At 40.4% G+C, this 25,134-nt stretch overlaps 1 protein-coding gene and 1 long non-coding RNA gene across 3 annotated transcripts in view; one reads left to right on the plus strand and one right to left on the minus strand.

The window, feature by feature from the left end:
* CNTNAP5 (contactin associated protein family member 5) overlaps positions 1-15,283 on the minus strand; it is a 767,582-nt gene extending 752,299 nt beyond the window's left edge. The window contains exon 1 of the mRNA XM_044769171.2: positions 15,150-15,283. Within this exon, the coding sequence (XP_044625106.1) occupies positions 15,150-15,231 (82 nt within the window). The 5' untranslated portion in view covers positions 15,232-15,283. The remainder of the gene's footprint in view (positions 1-15,149) is intronic.
* The window catches only part of LOC139045077 (uncharacterized), an 88,195-nt gene continuing 77,692 nt past the window's right edge, over positions 14,632-25,134 (plus strand). Inside the window, exon 1 of one of the 2 annotated variants that reach the window (XR_011502744.1) lies at positions 14,632-14,860. This is a non-coding gene — a long non-coding RNA (uncharacterized lncRNA). The remainder of the gene's footprint in view (positions 14,861-25,134) is intronic. The other variant, XR_011502743.1, reaches the window with a different exon arrangement.

Genomic DNA, 25,134 nt, shown 5'->3' on the forward strand with positions numbered 1-25,134 from the left:
CCTAAACAATATATCAACAAAGGTGAGAATATCAATAGAGTTATACATTCTCCCCTTGAATTGATTTTGTTTCACCTGTTCACATGTTTCTTGGATTAACTTTACTAATGAATTTTCTCAGGGGTTTATTCCCTTGACTACTAAGCCACAGTCTGTGCTTAATTATGACATTCTTTCCTAAGTCTGGGTCTTTTATCAGACCATTAATGGCTAGAAAAGAATTGCTGACATGACAGCTAAACTAATCCATCTCATTTATAAAGGACAAAACCAAGAATGTAGTATGTGTGAATATTTGTATAGAAAAGCATGTATATATTCCATACATGTATAATAGCACACAGTACCTGTAACAATTATATTTCTACCTAAATGTCTTATCAGTTCATTTTATGCCAGAACATTAATCAGTATATAGATAGATAGATAGATAGATAGTTGCTCAGTATGCAAAATTAACAAAACAGTGATGATAAGAATTACAAGACATATTTCTATTGTAGATTCACAATTTTAGAAGGAATTTCAACCTGGCTTGATATATTAAAAGATGCATTAACCTGTAGTACTGACTTTTGCTAATAAAGAAGCACTGTAACAAATACACACACACACACACACACAGAGACATGTCTCAAAAACACATGACATGCCATACGGTTATTTCAAAATAACAAATCGATACTTCAAAACCAAAGGAAGCACTTTGTAATTTTATGTCTCTTCCTGTACTCTTCATTTAATTAGATCATTGTTGAAGGTGCTTTGTGTTTCTCAGATAACAGGATCTGGGCCTAAATAAATTCCAAGGCCAAGGTGCTCGTTAATCCCATGTACACTTATTATCCACATGCTCAAGTATCATTATCTCCTGATTATGTTACTGAAATGTCAAGCTGAATATATTTGAGGTTTTGCATTCTGTCCATTAGGTAAAAGAACTATGTGAAAGAACTATCAAAAAAGAACCACAGTAAATCAGAATGCAAAAGATGCTTATTGACCACCACCCTGAAACGGAGCAGCCATAGTGGAACATGTCTGCACACCTCCCAACAGCATTTATCCATCCTCTTGGCCAAACACATTCAATTTCAGAAAATAAATAGATGTTAATTTCCATCCAAATGCTCACTTCAATTCATTATCTAGAGAGGTAAATATTCACAAAGGTGACACCCAAGTCAATATTGACCTTGGGGGATAATGAATTTTGACATTTACTGGAATAAGCGATTCACGTAGAGTGTATACACATGTAAAATTCTACCTGGTATATTAGCCATGAAAAAAACAATAATGACTCAAATATATAATATATATGTGCATGTATGTATATATACATTATCTTTATTTATTATATTAAATCCTATTATGAATGCAGAGAAGAGCATTTGGAGTTCATGCAGGGGTTTATTTTCATATATGAGTGCAGTGTAGATTTAAATGCAATGTGATTTTCTAATGAATGGCTCTCTAAGCAAACACTCAAGCTTGTGATTACAATTAACAGACCAGCTAGAAGCAGAAACCAAGACTGAATCCCATATTCAACAATTTTATTTCATTTGTATACTTTCACCACTTCTCATCACATTAAGTAACATTAGGGAGCATGAGAGGGCCTCACTGATGGAGGCCAAAGGTTCTTTTCTCTCACAACGGTTAGGAGACAGAGGCATGAGATTTGGAGCGAAGCACTGAACTGTGTGCCAAGATTCAGGGTTTGCCCCTATCCTGTCCCTAATCCAGATTTTCTCTCTGTACTTGGGTCTCACCCAAACTGTCTACGCTTTAACTCAATTATCAAGTAGTTATTTTGCCATTCACTGTGTGGCTAACGTGAAATCTCTTCTTTTGAGGAGGTCCCAAGGGCTTATCTTGGAAGGAGGTGGATAATTCGAGGGCCTACACAAAGTAATTTTTCTCCAGAATAAGAACAGCTATTGACCGTTAACGAAGGAGATCAAAATGAGGAAACCTTCCTTTGACAAGCTAGTAAGATTTCAAATCAGTATGCCAATAACCCTTGCCCTGAGACTTATATAAAATAGCAACAAGAAAAACAAAGAACAATTTTCAAAGGGCTGAAAATAGGTATCTGGGCAGAGGTAATAGTCAAAATATTTAACAACCTCAACAGCAGGTCCTCGACTGATGCAAACAGACACAGTCGGCAAGCACCCTGGCTGGCCTTCCCGCTTCACATCAGCCAAGTGTTGGCCACCATTCAGAGCACCATTCCCATCTTTCCTCAAAACCTTCATATACCTAGTCACTTTTGCACAAAATGATAAACTTAAAGACTCCCGCAATTAAGGATAATGCAGAAGTCTTCAACAGTACTTCCATGAAGAAGCAGGGAGAGAAGAGCAGGCTGGGTGGTGGGATTCTGCTCCTCTTCTCCCTCTGTCCTCAAAGCAGCAAGCTTGTAATTTATTTTACATATTAAAATTCTATATAAAATTTCACTTTGGATACCAAAATGTTCTGCTTCTAAATTAAGTTCAAATATTTAAGGCCTTATTCCTTGAAACATTAACACTTGTTGAGAGCTAGAACACAGAATTTATTAATTGCCTCGGTGTGAACTACTTCAGGACTCTCCGTGTCCTTTCCCGATAGCAGCCACCGACAGAGGAAAAGAGGTAGGGCTGAGAGGGCGCTGGACATCAGACAAATTGCCTACCCTCTCTAAATCCAAGCAAGAATGTCCACTGAAATAAGAATACAACTGAAAAACAGGACAAAGGAGACACAAAGACAGACCTCACAACTAAGCGAAGCAAAAGCCCAGATTGAAGAGACAAACCCAAGACAGCTGGAGAAGAAAGCAAAGAATTCCCTGGTCTGGCTTTCCATGCAGCTTGTGATGAAAAGAAGTTCACACATGTGCTAGTCATCCTCTGTCAAGCAGACTCTGAGGCTGGCAGGGCAGGTGCTCATCACTGCACTTAGTCTGCAGTGAAGAATAATGGTGTTGGGTATGCAGTTGTTAAAACCATCCTCCCATCTATCCCCACAGGATGAAAGGAAGTTACAGTCTAGGTTTGGGATGAAGTCTGCAGCTGAAGATGGAGAACAGATATAAATGCCATCCAGTCCTTGCCTTGTTTGAATCTGTGATCTAAGTATCACAAATGGGGTTTTTCTTATTAGCAGCAACATAAACAAACAAAAAACCCAGAACATCTAACAAAGTCTAGGAGTGGTGCACTATGATGTAGTGATGAAAATACCATACTTAGTGAGGAAGGTCTCTAGGGAGTGTGAAACAGGAACAGACGATAACAGTGAGCACTGATCATGGCATCCACAAGGTCATCCGTAATAGGCATAGAGCCTTGCCACAGAGAGTCAATGGCACAAGATTTAATGAGTAATACAACCAACTTTTACAAAGAGTTAGACCTATTTTTACAAATAGTTAGGAACTGTTTGTCACAGAGACTTCTAGATATGGGAAAGGACTGCTTGTACAGTTAGAATAAGATGCCCTGCACAATGGGGAGGAATCTTTGGGTCTAGACTGATGAGGCTTTTCTCACCCTGGAGCAGGGAGAGTCCTGACTCTACAAGGTTGAACGTCTCCTCAAGTTTAAGAATAGCTCAGTGTTAGCTTCAGGTTCAACAAAACAGCAGACAGAATGAAAAAAAGTATGAACTTTGGAGTCAGGGAGATGTGGATTATAATCCCAGTGTGGTCACCTAATGGCTATTTGATCTTGGGTAAGTCGCCTAACCATCCAAGCCAGCACATGCTCACTCTAGAATGGGCGAGAACAACTGTTCCACAGGACTGCGGCGAGGAACTGAAGGAGACCTCAGCAGGCACACCCCTGGCATATGGTGGAGGTTTGAAGCCCTGCCTACGAAGAAACACACACTTAACTTTTCTCTCATCTTCAGTGTTCCAACATTACAATCTGCTGGTTTCATTTCTTTTGATAGTGTCAAAAGGTTCCTGATTCTCGTAGAATGAGAGGCATTAATCTCTCTCTTAATATCCTGGTGAGCTCAGCCTGTCTCTAATCAGAAAGAATCTGCCCTCGTTGACCTCAATCCTGTAACCAGGCAGAGCTCGTTGACTCAAAGGTAAACTCCACGGATGTGGAGGCACATGGCCAGGTGACTGCAGGAAGGGGCCACACAGACTTGGAGGGGTCTGAGCAGACTTCTTCCCCACAGCTCCTCCGAAAGCTCCATCTCTGTGCACTAAGGGAGGCTCCTGGGTTTCCTTTCCTCCTGTGAATAGATAAGCCCCTCACCTCCCATAATTAATTAATCATAATCTGCAGCTCACAGACCAGTCACAGTTGATGAGAAATGAAGCTATCCGTTGTCCCAAAATGAGAAGAGAGACAGGCACTTCTTCTCCTTCATATAAGAATCCTGCAAGGCATAAATAGGGAGCAAGAGCCAAAAAGCTTAGGCCCGTGCCCCTGTGTGTATGTGGCCTCCTGCCATGGGTTCAGCGATTCAAATTTGCTCATCAATTTTTAATTGGAGATTTTGGGAAAATATTTTTTTATCGTAATATAAACATGGATATAATATGGAGCAGAATGCAAATTTGTCTTAGTGTTTAAGACAACATTCAAGAAATTACATGCTTCAGTGGCCACCTGAAGCTGAGCTCTCAGATTCCCCCGGGTTCTCACACACTTTTTCTTTCTGGTCAGCAGCACTTCAATGGAAAAGTTTGAAAAGCATTAGCTTTAGCCGTAACACATAAAAACAAGTCATTTCATGAATGTTACTTGAAACAGGCAGAGCAAAGGCATGGAGTTAGAAAGGAGAGAGATGGGGAAGAAGGAGAGGAAGAGGAAAAAAGACAGGGAAAGGGAGGGAGGAGGCAAGAGGAAAGCAAAGGAGGGAGCATTAGCAAGAAGGCAAATTAGAGCAACTCTGAAGAGCTGAAGAGCTGAAGATAAGGAGGCGGGGAGAAAAGGCAGGAAAAGGAAAGAGATGCTTAATAAATTGAGCAAGAATAGGGGCTGGCCCGATGGTGCAGCTGTTAGGTTTGCACATTCTGCTTTGGCAGCCCGGGGTTTGCCATTTCAGATCCTGGGTGCTGACACAGCACCGCTTGGCAAGCCATGCTGTGGCAGGTGTCCCACATATAAAGTAGAGGAAGATAGGCACGGATGTTAGCTCAGGGCTAGTCTTCCTCAGCAAAAAGAGGAGGGTTGGCAGCAGATGTTAGCTGAGGGCTAATCTTTCTCAAAAAAAAAAAAAAAAGGAGAATAGAGTGGAGGGGCCACCGTGCCATGGCTTTGTTTTGAAGAGATCCTGTTATCTTTTGCTGTTGTTGCCTCTGCAACTATGTGGCCAGCAATTCTAATCCTTCTCCTCATCATCTGTTTTCATATTTTCAATGAACAATAGGCTTTCATTAATGCACAGATAAATTAATGGACAGTAGACATTTCATAAGTAGGTTCTGAATAAATGAATGAATCAATGAATGATACACTTGAAGGTGGAATAGGAATTTACAGTTCATCAATCATTGTACCAGCACCTGATTTTTAACCCAACATTAAGAAGAACAAAAGAACATTTCTACTATTTACCCACCAAAAGTAGGTTTCAACAGTATACAGAAGAAAAGGGCAGCTCTCCCAACCTTCTGATTTTACCTCCATCTGCCTGAGTGTCCTGCAATGAGAGGGCCTAGGATATTGGCAACCTTTCACCCAGACTGCTGCCCAGGTTCACTGACCTTCCTCAAGGTCTGTTCAAGGATACTTCCCCATAATGCTGACGTCTTCTGCGAGGGCTTGCTCAGTGTTCTGGAGGGGATGTGCTCCTTACTGTTCTAGAGCAAGCTCTTTTCTCTACTCTCTTATGAGGCTCCCTTTGTGAGGTTTTCAGCAAGCAGGCTCATTGGCCAAGGCCCAGAAGCAGTAATCACACTACGACAGAGCCCAGGAATCAAGTGAGCAATCCAGATGGGCACGTTTCTCTGTCAGGTGGAGACCGATTGTGCCCACCATCCCTCTGACAGAGGACTCAAAACGAGAACACGTTTCTATTTGCCTTGACAATCAATCACCCAGCTTTCTGATTACCCAGCTGAAGGGAAAGGGAGCGCGGCTATCTTTGCTTGAGAATAATGGGAATGTAGTTGTCTCTGCCCTAATTTGCATTAAAACTGATTTTGTGAGAATCCATGTTGAGGTTCATTAGTAATTATAATAACAGGTACGATTACTGAATGGCCACATCATGTACATTTTATAGAGTTTGCTGTCATTAATGCCTTCGAGTCGATTCCGACTTCTAGTCCCCTCTGTGAACAGCAGAGCAGAACCCTGCCTGGTCTTTTTGTGCCATCCTCTCACCTTCTGACGCTCTATCAGACAATGCTCCACTTCTATTCATATTCACAGACATTTTTTCAGAAGCGGGTGGCCAGCTCCTTCTTCCTGGTCTGTCTAGTCTGGAAGCTCCACTGAAATGTGTCCACCATGGGTGACCCTGCTGATATTTGAAATACCGGTGGTAGAGCTTTCAGCAACACGCAGCCACCACAGTATGACAACTGACAGATTGGTGATGTGGTTCCCTGACCAGGAAAAGAACTGGAGCCTCGGCACTAACCTTAACCATTAGACCACCAGGGCTGGCTTTATACAGAGTAACTCATGTCACACTTATACTGACTCTACAAGGTCCACATTAGTATGCACAGGAAATATTACCTGAGTGAGAATTAAACCAACGAGGACTGTGTGGGGCATGCCCTTTCACTCCCCTTTGTCGCCTCCCTATTGTCAACCTGCTGGAATATGGAGGGTTAGCCTGGGCACAGTCAGGAAGTTGGCAACACTTATCTTGGACATCCTGAACGTTCCTATTCTTTGCCCTTCCCCAAATCAGAACATTCTCTTCCCCTCCCTCAGGTACCTAGCACTATCTCTTCTATAAACTTTTCTTCTGGAAAATGTCTGTTTCTCTCAGTCAAGTATAGTTCAGTATAGATTTATATGTCTATATTTTCTCTCCCGGGTGGCTCTGTGTCTTAAGGCTTATCTCTATGAATTGAGAGGTGTTTTCCCGTATTTACAGAATCGGGGCACTAAAGGAGTTAGCAGAATTGTTTGCAGACAGATGGGTGGGGGTGTTGGAATCCAGCTGGCTTTCCCAAGTGCCCTGTGGGTGGTGGATCCCTGGCAGGCCTGCCCTCAGAATAGGTCTCGTTGGGAGGTTTCACATTTGGGGATTGTGCCCACGTAGTTTAGCAAGGCAGCATTGGAATCCAACAGACTTTTTTCTCCCTTCCTCTCATATCTTCACACAATCATGAGCTCAGGGAAAAGCCAATGGCAGTACCCAAAATACATGGCCACATGACAGACAGAAGGAGTGGGAAAGAGAGAAAGGACAAGTAAGAGGAAGGGAGGAGGGGAAGGAGAAAGAGAACTGAACATACAGATTCAGCAAATAGTGGCCTAGACTAACACCTACAAGCATCTGCCTGTTAGGCAAATTTCTTTTACTATTTGCCTGGTACTGTCTTCAGAGGGATATTTCTGCTTCCGGAGGTGGATAGTTAAAAATAATATACATCATGAGTGGTGTTTTGGCATTTCCCTTAACTTTCTTTCCATCTTCAACATTACTGTTGTTATCCTTTAAACTCAATCAATTCAGCTGATCCAGTGAACAGATGGCATTAATCAACCCCCAGGAATATGCACAAAAGCTATTAGAAATGTAGAGACATGGAATTTATGGCAGTAGATCAATTACCAATGATAGCAAACCAACGTGGCACACCCGACTTCCCTTCTCTTTCCACTGGGCAACCACTGATAGTAGTAATGATCCCTGGTTTACCTCCCTGCCAGAAAGGACACGAAAATGGGATGTTGAGATTTAATTACACCTTCCTTAATGGCTAGTTCTCACTCTGCTGACAAAAACCAGCATAATTTACAGACTAAAAGATGCATCAGGGTGATGGATACAGACAGCATATGCTATATGTTGTCATGCAAATATGAAATATACAGCACTGAGAATATGGTCGTTTGGAATTCCCAGAGAAGAACTACATTTCAGAGAACAGAGCACCTTTTCCAGCATCTATAGCTCTCATTTGTCAAAAACAATGGGAAGAGCTATAGAACACATTTTAGCCCCAAATCTGTGCCTTCTGTGAGTTTACTAGCTCTTATATTCCTGTTTTGAATTTACTTGGCCATTATTTTCTTTCTAATTCTTCTAACCTTTGTAGATTCTGAAACTTCCTTCTTTAGGCCCTTGTTAATTATCACCTGAGTTATTGTAATAAACCCTTAATTGGTTTTCTCACTAATAGTCTTGGCCCATTCTAATCTATCCTTCATACAACGATTTTTTTAAAACAAAAATCGGATTATGTATCATCTAATTACACGTGCACAATCCTTCAATGACTTTGCATAGCTTTAACAGTAAAAATAAAAGACTCCCATGCATACCTCCTTCTCTAGTTTCCTCTTCTATCCCTATGCCTACGAGCCACTCCCATGAGTAGTCACTACAACATACATCAGTCCCATACCTTCACGCAGAAAGCCTGTAATAGCCTCGCTCCATTTCTCCAGCTAGTGGAGTCTGACTTTGCTGAAGGCTTAGCTTGCTTTCATTTCCCTCAGAGAGTCTGCCTTGATGTCTGAGATACTCATTTTGTGACTGACGTTACACCTGCGCTTACCTTTGTTACAGCATTTATCACCTTGACTTAATTAAAGATTTATTTTTCTGGCTGCCCGTGTTCAAAGTTCCTTAAGGTCATGGACTATATCTTCTTATTCATCTTTATTTCTCCAGCTTCATAAAAAAAAAAAACCCTTGAGTTTAGAAAAGAGAACTTTTAGTTGGGACTCATTTCTTCAATAAGATTTTCAAATGAGTAACACACACAAACTGTTAAAACTTAAATCTCCCAACCACAGCTTACAAAGATGACAGTGGGGACTCAGAATAATGTTATTGGGGTAATGTAGATTGGCAATAAAATAAGATATTCCCAGTAATTTACTATTCAAACAGAATCCAAACTTTTCCTTTTTATAGTAAACCCTAGATCATGAAGAAGGTTTTTTACAGCAATATATTTGTATATTTTCAGACTATCTAGGAAATGGTCACTAAAATTGCAAAAGCAAGTTAATAAAATTAGCTCAAAGTTGGACTGAGGTCAGATGGATGGAGAGGCTTTCTCTTTTAGGAACAAATGGCCACTTGACATAAATAAGATCACGTCAGCAATGATGTCATGAAAACATGCAAGCTTCTGTAAGTGCAGGAGCCCATTCTCCAGCTCCCATATCCAATTGAATGGTACGAACTTCCACTCTTTCACTTAACAGCCCACATGCTAACATCTTGGCATTTCCAAAACCATAATAATATTTGTTAGTTCAAAAAGTAAGCATAAAGCAAATAAAGTTAAAAAGACTATAGCAGCAGGACCATAGAAGAATTTTACTTTAGAAATGAAAATTCTCATTCAGAAACTATTCATTTATTCTCTTACTCAAGGTTTAGGTATTGAATATAGACATTCAAATAAAATATGGGAACTTTGCATCTACTTGGGGAGAGAAGAATTACAAGGAGTGCTATGAAAATATAATAGTAATATATAGGAGCACCTGATCCAGCCTGGGGAAACTGCGTGTGTGTGTGGGCGTGCGCGTGCACGTGTGTGTGTGTATGTGTGTGGAGTTGGGAGAAAGTGAGAGAAGACAAAAATAGGAAGGGGTTTTCTAGACCCAGAAGACAGGATATGCAAATAAATGCAAGGAGATATGAGACAGCATGGCTTGTTTGTGGAGTGTGAAGGAGCTCTATAAAGTTGGAAATTAGGGGATGTAGGAGGAGTGGTGGGGATGAAATTTACAGTATCAGGCAGAACCAGATCAGGACAAGCCCTGTGCTGGGAAAAGGAGCTCCTACCTGCTACTTACTTAATATGCTTGGTCTGACATCTATAAACATATAAGACATGATGCCAACAGAGGTACATTTCACTGTATTCTTATGTGTGTGTGCATGTGTGTGTTGTGTGTGGTCACAAGTCTTCATCAAGGCTCTGCCTTTTCCTTATCAAGTTTTAAGTTAAATAAAGCATCTGGTGCTCATCCAGATAGGAGGCCTCTTATCTTTGACTATTGTGATGTTTGGCATCTTGCTTCATATCTAAATTCCAAATGTTTGGTTGTTTGTTTTTCTTTAAGGTATGACTCCAAAGTTGGCTCTGGTGGAAACTGCTGCTCCATGCCCTTTGCTAAGGAGAGTGCTACAAAGACTAACCATAGGGATCCCAAGGCAACTTTCCACAGATGCTCACACACAGACCCTAAGTGAATGCGTGGGAATTAATTGCATATCATGCAAAGAGTCTGGTCTTCAGAGAAGATAGACATAGGTCTAATTTCTGAGTTTTTTCATTGCTTAGCTTTATGATCCTGGGAAAATTATCAACTTCTATTAACCTTAAATTTACTCATCTGTAAAGTAGATTTAATAAAGTCTACCTAGCTGTGCTGCCTTGCCAAATTATGTGGACGCAGTATATGAAGTGAGAGATACAAAGTGCAGAGCAGTTAGTAGGAATTAAAACCCTATTATATTGTTATTCTAAATATAATTGCTTAACAATTTTGAGTACAATCATTTCAGAAGGATCCAAATGGAAAAACCAGTAGGCAACAGCAGCAAAGACAAAAATACATTAGGACTAGATAGGACCAGATAGGACCTTAATAATCATTTGATCAAACTCCTGCATTTAATACACCAATATCATGAGGATAAGTCAATAACCTTTACAAGGACACCAGCCAGAAAGTGTCAGAGTTTTGATGAATGAAGACAGCTTTCCTTATGAATTAAAAATGTCATTATTGGCTCCAAACGAGTACACTGAAGCTTTAAAACAAAGTCCTATTGAATGAATGACTTTTGTATTCTGGCCTTTCAGGTAACTAGACACTTTCCTCACCTCCCTATATGGCAAGGATAATTAGCTTTGTATATGTAAGCCATATTTCAGCAGACTTCTGGCATATAAGCTAATGGGTTTTAGATCACCAATTAAAGGTTTTAGGAACATTTCAAACAATATCATATTACTGTTTTTCATAACAAGTGGGCACTGAAAAGTAAAGCAATGTAGTAAAGGAAAATTGATTCCCACTTAAGAAAGGCAAGGCAGTTGGGAAGAAGAGCAGGGAAAACCCCCTATAATTTAGAGGATGGTCATGTATTAGAATGAGAATAAGGAGCGGGGAGTGAGGGTATTCTTATGGAAACTAATTTTCTCATAGTTCTAAACCCTTGTGTGGAAACTGCTAGTCTAGTTTTTCATTTACATTGTCCAATTGTGGAAATATGAATCTAGTTTGGAGATAGGGGCTTTGTGAAGGGAAAGGGAAGAGACTTCATGTGGATTGTCAAAGATAAGCCCATTTAACCATGGGAAAATCTTTAGGACTCTTCCAAATGAGCATTATAGTGCTTCCTTCACTTCTGCTGACTGTGAATGCCAAAGTATACCACAAATACTCTCCTGCTGCAAAAATCAGCCTGATCTTTGTTTATTTATAATGTTACCTATTGATTGGGTTTGTGCATAAACTTCAGATAAGTCAAAGTATAGTGCATCTCTTTATCTGAAGATCTTTATGAACATGGTTGATATATTGTATATTTTAGATGAAGCTCTACCTTGATGAAAGGGCTAGAATAAAGAGTTTTTGATTTCTCACTATTATCTGGGTGAACCTAATAAGTAACAACAAACAGATAAGATGATTGGAGATCATTCAGAGACTTATTGGTCAAAATCCAAGCTCTTCATAATCATGTAGCACCCTATTATTGTTAAAAATAAAGTGAATTGTGACCCTATAAGTGTTCCATGCATTCCTCCTATCTTTTGAACGGAAGTTCTCCCATTATAGTAGCCTTTCAACATACCTAATACTGAAGGATCTCCTCAGTAAAATATTGAACTGCTGTTCTGTTTGGGAGTAGATCCATATCTCAATTGCTGTTTTATACCCAAGCCCGGGAGCATAGGAAGGTTGCATAACCTGACGGGCATTTGACATCTTCGCTGTGGCATAACTAAGGCTAGTACTCCTCAGCATTTCAAACTCCTGGTTTCATTTTAACCAACTACCAAGTCACATCGTTTCCTCTTGTGTCAAAGGAGTTGGTATTACATGCAAAATGGTTTTTCATTTAACACTGGCCTATCATAGCTACGTTTGAAATTAACTAATTCCCTCAGCGTAAACCCAAAGGAAGTGTTGTAGCTATTTAATATCCTGAAAATCCGGAATGGGGGAATTTCCAGGGTTTTTATTACTTGTCTGTAATTACGTTCTCTGCACAGATTCATAATATGTATACTCCAGCTGGCCTTCTAACCTGACTTAATTTTAATTTTAATTAGAAAATTAAAAATTCTATAATTGGGTAAGCATTTATTTTTCCCTTGCAGATAAATGCCCAAATTTTGGTCAGATTATGAGAAAATTAAACACATACACACACACACACACACACACGCAAACATCCTACAGATGACAATAACAACAACAAAGTATTATTAAAAGAATGGAAACAATTAAAAGTTGTTTTACTTGAACAAAGTTCACAGTTATACCTAGATACCATGGAGCATCTTGCGTAAATAATACATTTTAAAGGCTCCTGTCACAAATGATATAAAATGTTATTTCAAAATATAGAAAGATTAATCTTGAAAAACAGTCTCCAAATAATCTACAAACTTATACAAATTGACTATTTGAAGGGAGATTTCTCTTGCTTAGCATATTCATGTAAATGTTAATGGATTGTAGATAAATGATAAATCAAAGCCCTATATTTAATGGGGAAATTGCGTGGACAATGGAAGTCTGGAAGAACCGGGGAATGTTACTGTTTTTTCTTAGAGGCTCTGTTTCACAGATTCTGAAAACCACCAAGATGTACTGAGTTCAGAAGTAATTTTTGCTGCTATTCTGTTGTTCACTGAATTAACACATTTTGCTGAGCATAGTAAAAACATTTACCATTATTCCTTAAGAACATTGACCCCAAAATATTTAGCCAGCAGCCTGCATTCAGTTGAAATGCTGACTGGATATAGTGAAATTAAACTGTCACTGATGAAAGACTAAAGCTCATTGTCACAAAGTTTCACTTTAAATGTTCAGAATTATTTTTATTGCTGTACCAGTAATGATAAGCACGAGCCTTAAATCCATGTCATTTCAGTTTTATGAGCATTATTATAACATATCAATCATAATTGAATTAATTTACAGAAAATGCCATTCTACAATTTATTTTTTTCCTTACTCTTAAGAAAAGGTGCTACATGAGAAGGCGCAAATCACATTCCTGTAGAATATGTTCTATCTATTTCACCCTCATTCCTCACCCCACCTTATGGATCTTCAAAATATTCACTATTTTCAGATACGTAAATGTGCTGAATGACAAACACAGCTATTTGGCAGCCCCACCTTTGTATCATTAGGACAACACTGACCTCTAGTGTTCTAGGAGGTGGGAGAGACCAGCTCAGCACCATGCCCAACTTCCTCCTACTAATCCACTTAGATGTTTTTCTAAAGCACCATGGGAACAATTTCACTTAAAAGAAGAATAAGAAGGAGGAGGGGCGGAGGGGGAGGAGGAGAAGAAGAGAAATATCAGATTTTAACTTGTCCTGTTCTATTCTCTGAAATAATTTCTCCACTAAGGCCCTGTGGCTACTCCCTTTTAGAACGGTTGACCTTTTCAGCATGCCTTTAGAATACAAACTTTCATAAAATCTTTATAAAGCATTACTGCTAACGATACATTCTGGATCTCCAGAACTTCCAATCACAGATAGAAACATTGGCTCTGTTTTGGACCATTTTCAGTAAATAACATTTGTCTAATCGTCTCCCCTGGGTTGTATATCTCTTACTCAGGGTACTCTTGGACCTGAGAGAGTGGGGAGCGAGATAGAGGAACTCATAGCCAATAAGTAGTCTTCCTACCTTTTTCTAGCAGTGATGGTTCAGATTACAAAAAATAGTATCAAAACTGTTCCAATATGGTTAAACATTTCTGAGGTTGGTGGTGGAGTTAGCAGATAGGGGAGCAAGCCCAGAAACTTGAGGAGCCTTGATAAACCATCTTTGGAAATAACACAGATGGTTTAATGGCATTCTTTCTCATTTAAGAGTTTCCAGAGCTGGAAAAACTTGCCTTTCTCTGCCTAGAGAGGCAGCTGAGCAAGTGAGCTTGAACCTCTGATGGCTCTAGCGATTTATTCAAGTTCGACGAACTGGGTTCTTTAAATACACAGTGCAGGTGGCAGATCCCCAGGCGTCCAGCCTTCCTGCCTATTAAATTAAATGCCCTGCGCTTGCCGAGGTTAGAGCCTGGACGACAAAGTGTACACTTAGTGCATACTCATTATGTGTTCTTTCGCACAAAGATTTTGGGGGTGGAGTGTGCATCAAATCTCTTCCTCCTATAACAGGGGCAGCCATTGATCTTGTGGTTTGACTACGAGGGCCATGACTCTTAGGCCAAAACTCCCAACCCTGTTAAACCGATGCCCATTGGTTGCAAGATACCCGAACTGGAGCCTTCTGCCTAGGGGAAAGCTGAAAGCCATGTATTGTGAGGCACTGAGCATACTGCAAATCCGAGGCAGCCGCATTCAGAAGTGAGCCGCTGTCACTGAGCGCAGTGGCTGGGAGCATTTCTTTCCCTGGAAGCTCAGCCCCCGTGCACACGATCTGAACCGGGGTCCCTTCTCGGGAAGAGCCCTCGCAGAAATCAGGTAGGCACAGAACGCCGAGCTGGCAGGAGGCTCAGGGAAGAGAACCTTCTCTTCTCCCCCCAACTTTGCGATTCGGGGAGAAGGGCAGGAAATCCAGCGGCGCTGGCTCATCCGAGCTCTGCTAACTTTTGGGATGGTTAGAGTGATGGAACCACACCAATCAGTATTTTTTTCCTTTTCCTCTGCTCAGAGCAGACACAATTGAACACGCTTGGACAGTTGAGCGTCTTTCCAAATGCTAGCTAGCATTTCCCACCTCAGCTACCCGCCCCCAGCTCCTGGTACTCACAATTTGTCGCTGTTAATCCTAAATGCCACAAGCCGGAGAACAGCAAAGTGAAAACGCTGGTCAGCCGTGGTACAGAATCCATTTCCCCAGGGTAAGCGGTCCCTCCCAATTGAATCCCAAATTCGCAGGCGCCAGTGGCGGCTTCCTTCTCGCTCTCTCTCTTTCTCCTCTGCGCCGCCTGGCCCCCTCCCACCCCCCCTCGGAGAGGCACTCGCTGCTTCACTCCATCCCGTGCCCAGACGCTCTACCGAAACCGTAGCGGGCTCTTCTCCGGAGCTGCGGCCGAAGCGACAGTCCCCGCAACTGCCGCTTGCTCTCCTCGCCTTCCTCGCCCTCCTCTTCCTCCTCTTCCCCCTCCTTAAAGGTGCAAATCCAAGCCCGATTGCAAGAACAGGCGCCAAGCTCGGCGGACAGCCGAATCCACCTGGTCGGCCGCTGGAGCTGGAATCGGCTCGGGGCGGCGGACAGCTCCTTATAGGCGCCGGGGCGCGGGCGCCGCCCCCGCCAGGCCCGCCCCACGCCTCCCGCCAGCGCGGCCTGGGCGGGTCTGCGCCCCCTCGGCGCCTCTCCCCTCCGCCGCGCTGCGCCTTGGCTACCTGGGAGGGAAGGGGATCGCGAGAGGGGGAGGAAATCTCTGTCTGTGTCTTCCTTCCTCCTCCCCCATTTAGGGGATGAGTAAAGGTACTGAAATTTAAAGCAGATTTTCGAATAACGCTGCTGAACGGATCGTAAAAGGAGTTGGAAGACAGAACGCATTAGCAAGAGGGAATTTCCCGTGGAAAGCTTCGACACGAGCTAACGAGCAGCTTTTCTTCTTTTTCTTTTTTGAGAGGAAAAGGACGACTTGAATTATGCTGTTTAATTTCCCCTGTTTGTTCCGTAGTATAGAAGGCTATGGATATTGATACTATTGGGATTTCTGATGTAGGGTTTTAACATTGTGTCCTCTCCCTTGCATCTCCTACCCGGCACCCTACTCCCACCGCTCATCTTTTCACCGGCGACCACGTCTACGTCTCCTTCCTCGCTGTTGGCACGTAGCTTTGGGCAGGTACTGCGAGGCGCTGGGTGCTTTCGGTGCTGGAGCCCAGGTCGTTCGCTGGCGCCTGAGAGACAAATGGGGTGTGGCAATGATGAGAGTCGGGGTGGGGGTCCTGGTGGCTCCTACGATTCGAGATCTGAGGGCTCCGTTGGAGGGATTTAAATTTGAAAAGAGAGAAAAAGAGTAGTTTTGGTTTCTTCCTAGACGTTCCCCGTTAGAAACCCTGTTTCTGTCGTTGGCTTCTAGTTTACATCTGGGGACTCTCCTGCCTTGCTGTAAATCAACTTATTCTTCTTATTTTTTTTTATTGAAAGCTGTCAAACCTTAACAAAATGAGGGAGCATAATGATTTCTCCTGTGTGAAGTGTACAATCCAGTTAGGGGTAGCGTCACTTCAGAGCAAGTTGATGTCCCCCTTTCCTTGCCCCTCCCCCCAGCAGTAGCAAATATGCAGATGTATTTTATACTCTAGATTCCTGACAACCCTTGGTCTTCAGCTGCCAGCTGCATAGCTACAACAGGTTGAGCTGAGTTTCAAGTAACTTCTGCATGAATCCTGAGGTTAACTTTGTGGTTTTGCTTAGAGGTGGACTCACATCATTGGAATACTGAAAAATAGTTGAATGGCAATTGGGTTGGTGACACTGTAATATTATTAGAGAGAAAGAATTCTGAAGGTTCTCACACTTGTAAGTAAATGGCTGTCTTGTCTCTAAGCTTCTAACTGAAAATAATGATGTTAGTTACTAGATTCTTAGACAACTGGAAGACTCTCCAGCACAGGCTTGAGCTGTGGGAGCACAGGTCCTGCCGAGGGATGGTGAATCACCGTACAGCAAAGCGGAGGTGATCTAAGAAGCTGCGCTGTCGGCAGGGGCCTGAGTGAGGAGGGGGCTGCGGTTCAAAGTGCGGCTGGTCGGACTTGCCGCCTTCTGCTGCTGGGGGCCCCAGGGGCTGCCACCCAACCCCTGGCCATTCAGGATCCCAGGTTGAAAAACACCTGTGTGTCTAGTTTAATCACAATAGAGAGTCCAGAAAAAATATGAACCATTATACAGTTTGTATGTTCCTTAACTTTTAGACTTTTTTTAAAAAAAATAAAATATTACAAATATGATTAAGGCCCTTTTGCATTCTTGCCTGATCCCATTCATCTCCCACCATATAGAAGTAAATTCTTCTTTTTCATTCCTGTACATCGTGTTTTTATACTTTTTCGACACATATTTATACCTCTAAACAATATATATATATATATATATATATATATTGCTCTGTCTTTAACCAATACGTAAATGGTATCATACTGCTTCATTTTGCACCTTGAAACTTACTCAAGTTTATATTTTTGGAATTTATGCATTTGGATACATGTAGTCCTAATTCTTTCATTTTAACTGCTGTATCGTGTTTCACTTTATAAATATGCCATAATTTATTCATTAGTTCTTCTGTTTATGAATCTACAGATTATTTCCAGATTTTTTTCCTCAATAAAACTATACAGTCTGGTACCTATCTCTTAGATTTTTTTCAAATATGTGCTTAGGAATACAATTTCTGAATCATAGGAAATGCTTACCTTCTGCTGTAGTAGTTATTGCAGTTTCTCTATAACATGATGTTGCCATTTCGTTCCCCTCTCCCACCAGCAGTGTGTGAGGTTTTCCCTAGCTCCACATCCTTACCCACACTTCAAGCCCTCTCTCTTTTTTTTCGCTGAGGAAGATTCACCCTGTGCTAACATTTGTGCCAATCTTCCTCTTTTTAGTATGTGAGTCGCTGCCACAGCATGGCTACTGACAAGTAGTGTAGATTCACACCTGAGAACCGAACTGGGGCCACCAAAGCAGAGTGTGCTGAACTTAACCACCAGACCACGGGGCTAGCCCCAGACCTCTCTTTTTGCAAATGGGAAAATGATAGCAGAGAGCACAGGTCTTTAGTCACTGAGTTTAATGTTCCACTATGTCATCCCACCTTCTACACTTCTCCAAAAATTATTTGGTCAAGTAAAATATTTTAAAACTTATGGAAGATGCTGGCTTTATTTTCTGACAGAATGACTTAAAATGAATCTATCTGTGTCAGTAAAATGTGCTTGGAATACATATTAAAAGGAAATCGGGGGGCCGGCCCTGTGGCCTAATGGTTTAGTTCAGCGTGCTCCAACAACCTACACCACTCGGCGGTTGCCACACTGTGGTGGTATCCCACATCAAAATAGAGGAAGATTGGCACAGATGTCAGCTCAGGGTCAATTTTCCTCAAGCAAAAAGAGGAAGATTGGCACAGATGTTAGCTCAGGGCCAATGATCCTCAGCATAAAATAAAAAGGGGCAATCAGGGAAATTTGTTACATGAAGTCCCCAAAATGTGAATAATCTTCAGGTTATAGGCAAATATTGGCACACTGTATTTAGATGTCCATATGCAGACCTAGTATATAGTATATAAATTACACCTAATTTAAAGTCCTATTTACAGTTGTAGCTTTTTTTCTCTCTCTCATACACACCTGTTCTCCGAGCAACTTTGAGCCTTAAAAAACAGACATTTGTCTAAGATTTGTTAACATTTCAGTAGGAATACTGCAGCTCTGACTGTAGCAAGGGGTAAACAGCTGTTCCTCTTAGATGATAGTGTAAACAATGCCATCTTCTGGGGGCATTTTGCCAGCAAGTTTTTATTAGCTGTAGAGTATTAATCACTTTTAAAACTGTTTTCCACCAGGTTGATATTTACCTATTGAAATTCTTTTGTACACCTTTTAGTCTGATAAATCCACCTTTCAAATAATGGAGTAGAATCTGAATAATCTCCCTTTTCCCACATGCTGGTTGATCTAGACAGATAACTCATATTTGCAGAGCACCTTGTTTCGAAGAGGCTTAAAAATTCTTCATAGATAGAGCATATTGATTGCTAAGAGAGAATAGGAAAAAATGGGTAAATGAAATCCTTAAATGTCTACATTTTAAAATGATAAATCTGAACATATTCTCAAGACAGAGTTATATCTGAGATCTTAAAAAAGGAATGAAGTGGACAAGATTGCATTATCAGGTCCCTTTGATTTTCCGCTGAGTATCCTCACTTCTTTCCCCTTAATAGAGCAGAAGGGAAAGAACCATTCATCACCTGGCATCCCAGCCTTCAAATAGTCAACAAGTGGGTTGCCTCATTGATTTTGTAATCCTCCTGTGAGGTGTACAGAAGGTATGTTTGGTCCTCTCCATTTTATAGATGGGATCCTAGGTGGAGACAGATATTGACATGTTAAATGTCACAGAATTAATTGGTCCAACCCATAGGAAAATGAAAGCTTCCCATCCTACTTCCTTTATCTTTAGAAAGCTAATAGGTAAAAGTCACTGTGACATGCGGGTACTTGGTATGTATGGGAGGAGCGTCTGCATTGGTCACAGTAGGGTCCTCTGTTTTGAGTATCAGTACTTTTGGATCATTTCAACTTCACATTTTATGGATTGTGGCAAGGGTTAAAGGATGACTTGCCACCAATATATTCAAAATAGAGTTTTAAAAAATATTGATGGGAAGAAAGTTAATTTAATTATTTTTTCTTTCATCCTTTCTCCTTTTTTAAAAAGTTTTCATTTTCTTCTTTTTTTCTTTTCCCTCTTTATAGTATGTGGCCAGTAATATGCTACACCTGTAGTGTAGAGGGAATGGAAAAGAGATTCCTGCTATCATGGAGCTAAAAAATGATTTGGGAAAGTATGATGTAAACATATTAAAAAGTTAAGATAACAATACAAGTTAGCATGTAATTAAGTGCCAAAAGGCCCAGATAATAAGTGCTGTCAGAGTTTTGAAGCTGACGAAGATTGCTTCGTCTGGGAAGGAGAACTTTCAGTAGTTCTTTGTCTCTTTGTGGATAGAGGGGTTTGAGTCACCCTGGGCCACGCAGCTTGTTGTTCAAGTCAGGTTAGGTCAGATGTATTTGCCTTAACAGGAAAGTCAAATCTTAGAGAAATGAAGGCAGAACTCTACTTTTGCAGCAGAGTGAACTTTTCTAAGGCGAGTGGACTTCAGCCAGATGTTCAGAAAAATTCACTTGAGCCTCTCTCCACTGTTTCTCTCCTAGATCTACCTCAGACTCAACCTTGTGACCACAGTACTCATCCTTGACATCTTCTGTCATCTATTTGCTGCAAATAACACAACTCCTTGAATACTTTTACCTGAAATGCATGTTTCTCAGCTGGTAATATGCCATGCTGTTTACACATACTGCTCTTTCTTCCTGCTATGGACATCTCCTTCCCAACTGGCTAATTTTCACTCATCATTCAAGTCCAACTTCAGCTAACACCTCTTTCTTGGCTATTGTGTGATGTTTCTGCTGAGGTTGTTCTAACTCCGAGTAGTTTCTCAAGAGTAATTTATCAATTAGTATTTAACTTTGAGTCTTCAGCATACATGCAGGCTTTTAAGAAATATTTGATGAATGAATAACATTAGATATGAAAAGACCTTGTCAACATTTTTAGAAGTCACTCACCCACCATCTTCACCACCATTCACTCATTGCCCCAGAATTCAGGGTCTTCATCGAGGGCATTTATTCTTATTTACCTTGGAAATCAAGATGTCAATTATATGGAAGACCAGTGGAATGCAGTTTAGGATAATATCTTTATAGTTCGTTCTCCTAGCCATTTATTTCTCAAATATTTGCGTTTATTTTTTTGGAGGAGTTCATTCTCCAAAGTAACTATATATTTGTACAAACCTGGCCAAGCCACATCCAGAAACACGTCAAAAAAGGATCTCTCTTCTCCACTGATTTCTGACTCTCTCTGAGGGAAATCTTGCCTACAATCACTAAGAAGTCATCTGTGATATATATCATGTTTCAGGAGAAATCGTTTTGGAGTAGTTTAATGGAAAGGGTTCTGAGTTTAGAATCAGAAACCTTGAGTATTAGCCTTGACTTTGCAGCTTACTAGGCATATATATCGAGTATATAATTCGATTTCTTTAATATTTAGTTGCCACACCTGTAAATTGTCATAATTCTTGGCTTAGGTATTTTTGCATAGTGAATAAAATCATATGTGTAAAAATATTTTTGTTATATAGACACAAGTTATAAACATTGTGTCCTAACCCAAAGAGGACAATTTATTCAGCCCCTAACCACTAGATTACTCATACATTTCATCTGTCAATTCATCCCTGGAGCAAAAATACAAGCAAATATCTAAAAAGATTACCCATTCTGTGGGAAATATGCATAATTCATTACTTAAAGGTACCACAATAATTCAATCAACCATCATTAATTTATTGAGCAACACTAATGTGCCTAGACTTGCATCATTTATTTTTAGTTAAATAAGTGCCATAGATGAGATGATCTAGTCCTGTCTTCAAGCCTTTTAGACTCCTGACAATTTCTAGGTGGGGAGATAACATATACAAACCTAAGTAATGAATGCTCGTAGGAGGGAAACAACTAAATCTGTTTCTCAAGTACATCAAAGTGGCAGAAATTATTGATTTCTTGATCTACAGCCGTTTCCAACTTCTTCCTTGATTGCAAAACAGACTGGTGAAGGAATCGTTATTTGACTCAGCCTACCACATCAATTACATTGCCTTTTGAGAGTGATTATCTTGTGCTTGCCTGGTGGCCAAGTTCTGATGGTTAAGACTCAAGGAGAAGGAGAGATTTTCTTCTCTGGGAAAAGGGAAAAGAGTATGAATAAAAATCTGGTTGTCCCTGTAGTTTCCTCATCACATGGCCAGTATCTCATGAGGTTTGTAACTACAGTAGCCAACTTGGAAACATGAGGAGATGGATAGGACAGTGACCGTGCAAAAAGCAAAGATAGACATTTTGTGGGTCTTAATTACAATATTGATTTACTTCTACTGAATCAATAAATGTCTGTATTGTTTAAGCCACTGCTAGTTAGGTTCTTTAGGGGAATATGGAACATTTATTAAATATCAACCTGCAATTGGCTTTTTGACTTTGTTTTTTCTTTTAGAATTCACGGCAAAATTCTGAGGAAAGTATTAGGAGCTATATTTGGCGACTATGGATTCTGAGACTCGTGAAATTTAGATAGCATTGCCCAAAGCACAAAGCTACTAAGTAGAAGTACAGAGGTTCTGATTCCAGAATCTTGGCTTATCGTGCCATTGTCAATGCTCAGAAACAAAATAAATATACTAAATCTTGTGTGTGTGTTTAACCTGCTCATCTGAGCTCAAATATGACTGACAATAATTTGATTTCTACTAAAGTAACTTCTCTTTAGGGTTACTGTTGCCCTGCTTCTGTCTCTCGGGGAACAGCCTTCTCTACAGCCAGCCCTCTGTTGTAATTAATGAAGAGCACCGGGAGTCTGTCCAGCCGCAGGTGCACACCTGGTCTTTCAATAAGTCAGGCTGACACCTGAACATCAGATCTGCAATAACCACCACCAGAGGAAAACTCCTATACAAAATTTTAACATTTATCAAAGGTGCGTTTTTCAGAAAATAAATTATCTGGAAGGAGAAAGAACTGATTTCAAAGGATTATTTCATTATGTAACCTAATCCCTAGCATTTCTGTCCTTTTATCACTTTGCATTTAAAGCAGCATAGAAAATACTGTGAAAAACATTTATAATTTGCCTCTTTTTGGCATTTTTAATAAGGTGGGATGAATGTTAGCCTAGAGCCAGCAGGGGGTGTGTTGACTAGTAGGAAGGAAAAAACTGAGCAGATTTGGAGCAGCAGTGTAGGAAACTTCATAGGTTGCTGAGCTATCATTCATTTGGGGGAAGGTGGAGAGACGATGAAAGAGAAGGTAACGAAACAGAAAAACCAATCTGTTGATGATTTATTTTCAATTTTTCCTTACAATTCTGATATTACGCCTATTAAATCCTGCAAGATCAAGAATAATAAAAGTTTATAATACAACATATTCCATAATAAAATCCATTATCTTAATTATTCTTATTTTTATTAAAAAATATGCCAGCTATCTCTTCCAATGGAAAGCTTGGAGTTTTTAATCACTTGAAGCTATACAATTTAGAAAAAAAAATATTTTCATGTTTGTATATCTATAATGATGCAGACACTTTGATTAGATATTTTTCCATATAGCCCCATTTTTATTTCCGTTTTCTTTAAAAATCATTTCAATAACTATTTGCCAAGTACCTTCTCTGTGTTAGTTCTTTGTGAGGCACTGGAGATCCTAGTTTAATTAGCTATAATCTGTGGTTTTGAGGGATCATGGCACAGTATTGAAGAAAAAACGCCTTCAAAAATCAGGGAAACTTGCTATATGGCAAATACACTTTTTCCTTTGTTTTAGCATGAAAGAAATTATTTTAAAGGTCAAAATAATATACAAATATGACAAGAAATTTTCCATCCAAAATTGTTAAAATAAGGAAGTTTGCATAAGAGTTAGTTATGTGAATTCGTTGAAGTGGAATGTGTCTTGATTCAATTCACACGAGATTTCTCTACTTGGGATCCTATTGTAAATCTGCCAAAGTATAACTAGATGCAAGAGGTCCACAGATAGTACTTGCTCGGAAGCCTCATACAATTTAAGAAAGGGGATTGGTCTACAAGCAAAAAAGACCCAAAAATGATATGGACAAGGAGTTGACAAACCTTGCCCCATAGGTCAAATATATCCTGCTGCTTTTTTTTTTTTTTTAAAGATTGGCATCTCAGCTAACAACTGTTGCCAATCTTTTTTATTCTTTCTACTTTTTCTCCCCGACTCCCCCCAGTACATGTTTGAACATTCTAGTTGTCGGTCCTTCTACTTGTGGCATGTGGGATGCCACCTCAGCGTGGCCTGATGAGCAGTACCATGTCTGGGCCCAGGATCTGAACTGGTGAAACCCTGGGCCACCAAAGTGGAGTGCGCGAACTTAACCACTTGGCCACGGTGCTGGACCCCACTGCTTGTTTTTGAACAGCACACAAGCTATGAATGGTTTTTACATTTTTTAATGACTGCAAATGATGTGGATCAAGGCTGCCCTACGTAGAGAAGCCCAAGGCGACTTGGCCTACATGCCGATCTATATGACCTGATGGATTTTATGGTGTGGATTGAGGCTGCCCCAGAGAGAGAAGCCCAGTGCATCCTGGCCTACATGCCAATCTATATGACCAGATTCATATCTAAAGTTATACGACCACACAATAACCAGACCCCATCTGCACTGAAACCATTTAATGACTTTTTACATCATCTTTTAAAGAAAAGTAAAAATGAGTCATGTACCCATGCCTTATAAATTTAGCTCTAACCCTCAACACATTGCAGCAGCAGCTCTGACTGCCCATGGGTCCCCTCCCCATGAGGCGGCAGCAGCAGCTGTGACTGCCCATGGGCCCTGTCCCCAGGAGGCGGCAGCAGAGCTCTGACTGCCCATTGGGTCCCGTCCCCATGCTATTCCACACTATTCTCTAAATAAAAGAGCACTACTGCCAGACCTTGAGAGTCCAAGAAAGCTTTCTTTTGACTCCTCGGCTCGCAGTCCCCACATCACAAAGAATCAAAGAATAATATCTTCTGACACATCTGAATTACATGAAATACAAATTTTTTGTTTATGTTTTTTGTTTATAATATTTTTTGGTTTTTTGTTTATAATATTTTTTGTTTTTTGGTTTTTGTTTATAACATGTTTTTAACATAGCCGTACTAATTTGTTTACCTGTTGTTTATGGTTGCCTTTGCACTCTGATTGTAGAGTTGAGAAGTTTCCACAGAAATTATATGACCTGAAAAGCCTAAATCATTTACTAGATGACCCTTCACTGACTCCTGAAATAGTCTACTAAGTGCAACACTAGAGCAGAATACAAGGTACAGAAGTAATATACAATAGAGGACACAATATGGTTCATTCATCCACTCAGAATGTTTTTATCAAGAACATT

This window comes from Equus asinus, chromosome 4 (assembly GCF_041296235.1).
Source record: "Equus asinus isolate D_3611 breed Donkey chromosome 4, EquAss-T2T_v2, whole genome shotgun sequence".
Lineage (NCBI taxonomy): Eukaryota > Metazoa > Chordata > Mammalia > Perissodactyla > Equidae > Equus > Equus asinus.